This window comes from Bos grunniens, chromosome 19, assembly GCF_055505025.1.
Source record: "Bos grunniens cultivar Pamir isolate PY7600 chromosome 19, Bosgru_T2T1.0, whole genome shotgun sequence".
In the NCBI taxonomy this organism is placed as follows: Eukaryota; Metazoa; Chordata; class Mammalia; order Artiodactyla; family Bovidae; genus Bos; species Bos grunniens.
In genome coordinates this window covers 63,563,510-63,565,307 of record NC_141183.1, presented here as the reverse complement: position 1 = coordinate 63,565,307, position 1,798 = coordinate 63,563,510, and the positions used below count along the sequence as shown (strand labels likewise).

At 42.2% G+C, this 1,798-nt stretch overlaps 1 protein-coding gene across 1 annotated transcript; it reads right to left on the bottom strand.

The window, feature by feature from the left end:
- Window positions 1-475: 475 nt before the first annotated feature.
- Window positions 476-1,399, bottom strand: LOC147352821 (olfactory receptor 4C3D-like). The gene has a single exon (XM_086361012.1). It carries the CDS (start codon window positions 1,397-1,399, stop codon window positions 476-478), a length of 924 nt encoding a protein of 307 aa, XP_086217138.1.
- Window positions 1,400-1,798: the final 399 nt, after the last annotated feature.

The window sequence follows — 1,798 nt, the reverse complement described above, 5'->3', positions numbered from 1 at the left end:
TAGGGGAAAAAAAATCAGCTGCAATTCCTTCACTCAACTGCTCCTTCTCAATGGATCTATTGAAAAAATGTCTATCCCTTATTTGCTTTACTACAGGCTATGGAAAAATAGAAGATCTGAGTCAATGTTCTGTGAAGAAAAAACTGATTTCTCCCAAGTAACATGTATGCAGAATTTAGTAAAGTAAATGGAAGACACTGGAGTAAAACATACTCTAAAATCATGAAACTAGGAGATTATAGTTCTTTCCTTTGCCTAATCTGAAGCTATGAACATGAACATTGAAGACTCTAGAAAGTATATTAAAACTTATCAAAATACCTAAAATGTGCCAATGTTAAATAATCAACAAATAGTTTCTGGGCTTTTTTTTTTTTTCTGTCAATGATCCTCAGAACCTTTACTCTCACAATTTACAACAGGTACAATTCTACCTATGTATATAAATAATCACTTTCTTGGCATCGTGACAAGCCTAAATTACTCCCCTCTTCAACAAACTCCTTATGGAATTTTTCACCTCTATGTTTCTCACTGTATAAATGATAGGATTAAACATAGGAGTAAGGATTGCAAAGAACACAGTCACCCACTTGTCTGCAGGGTAAACAGCCACAGGACGTGTGTAAGTGAATATACAAGGGACAAAAGACATTACCACTACTGTGAAGTGGGCACCACATGTAGAGAGGGCTTTGCGTCGTCCTTCAGAGCCATGGGATTTCAGGGAGCTCAAGATGACTATGTAGGAGATGAGGAGCATGGAAAAAATAAGCAAACACATCCCCCCCGTGTTAGCTGACACCACCACTCCAAGTCTATAGGTGTCACTGCAGGCAAGTTCCAACAGTGAGAAGAAATCACACATGAAGTGATCAATGACATTGGGACCACAGAAGATCAAGTCCATGGTGAAAAGAATTTGCACAGTAGCATGCAGGATCCCCCCAGTCCAGACCACCACCACCAGGAACTGGCAGAGCCCCTGTCGCATGATGGCCGTGTAGTGCAGAGGCTTGCAGATGGCCACGTAGCGGTCATAGGCCATGACAATGAGGATAGTGACCTCTGATCCTGCCAGGAAATGTTCCATAAAGAGCTGAGTCAGGCAGGCACTCCAGGAGATGGTTGTCCTCTGGTACAGCAGATCAATGATCAATTTAGGCGTGGTGACAGAGGTCAAGAAGGCATCTAGGAAGGACAAGTGAGTGAGGAAGAAGTACATGGGGGCAGAAAGTGTTGGGCTGAAGGAGATGGTGATGACAATGAGCAGGTTGGCCAGCACCGTGAATAAGAAAATGGGCAAAAAGACAATGAAGAGTATTTTCTGCAAGTGTGGATTCTGTGTGAGTCCCAGGAGAACAAATTTGGTCACGTTGTGAGGAGGCATAGGATCCATTTAGGAGCTGATGCATTCCTGGGGCCTGAATTATCTACAAAATAATAATAAATGATAGATTTTAATCATGAGAGAATTATAGTCTGCATTTCTTAGAGCGAAGACCAAGCAGTCCCCGTGACTCCAGAGCATGTCTTTGGCCTCTTACTTCCTTGGTGATGCATGTCATTTCTTCAGACATCTAGTGCCTGCCCCCTGTAGGACAACATTTGATGTGTAATTTACAGAAAACACTAGGATATTTACATAAGATCTGGATTCTCCTCCATTGTCCAACTCCATATGACTCAGCTGAATTATCTCTGTGTCCCATGTTTCCATGCCCTCGTCTTTGTCTTATTGTTGTTCACTAACTCACATATGGTTCTTTGCTACCCCCATGGACTGTAGCACACCAGG

Excerpts from the sequence above, each read along its gene's own strand:
- LOC147352821 (XM_086361012.1), bottom strand. The coding sequence starts at position 1,399 with ATGGATCCTATGCCTCCTCACAACGTGACCAAATTTGTTCTCCTGGGA.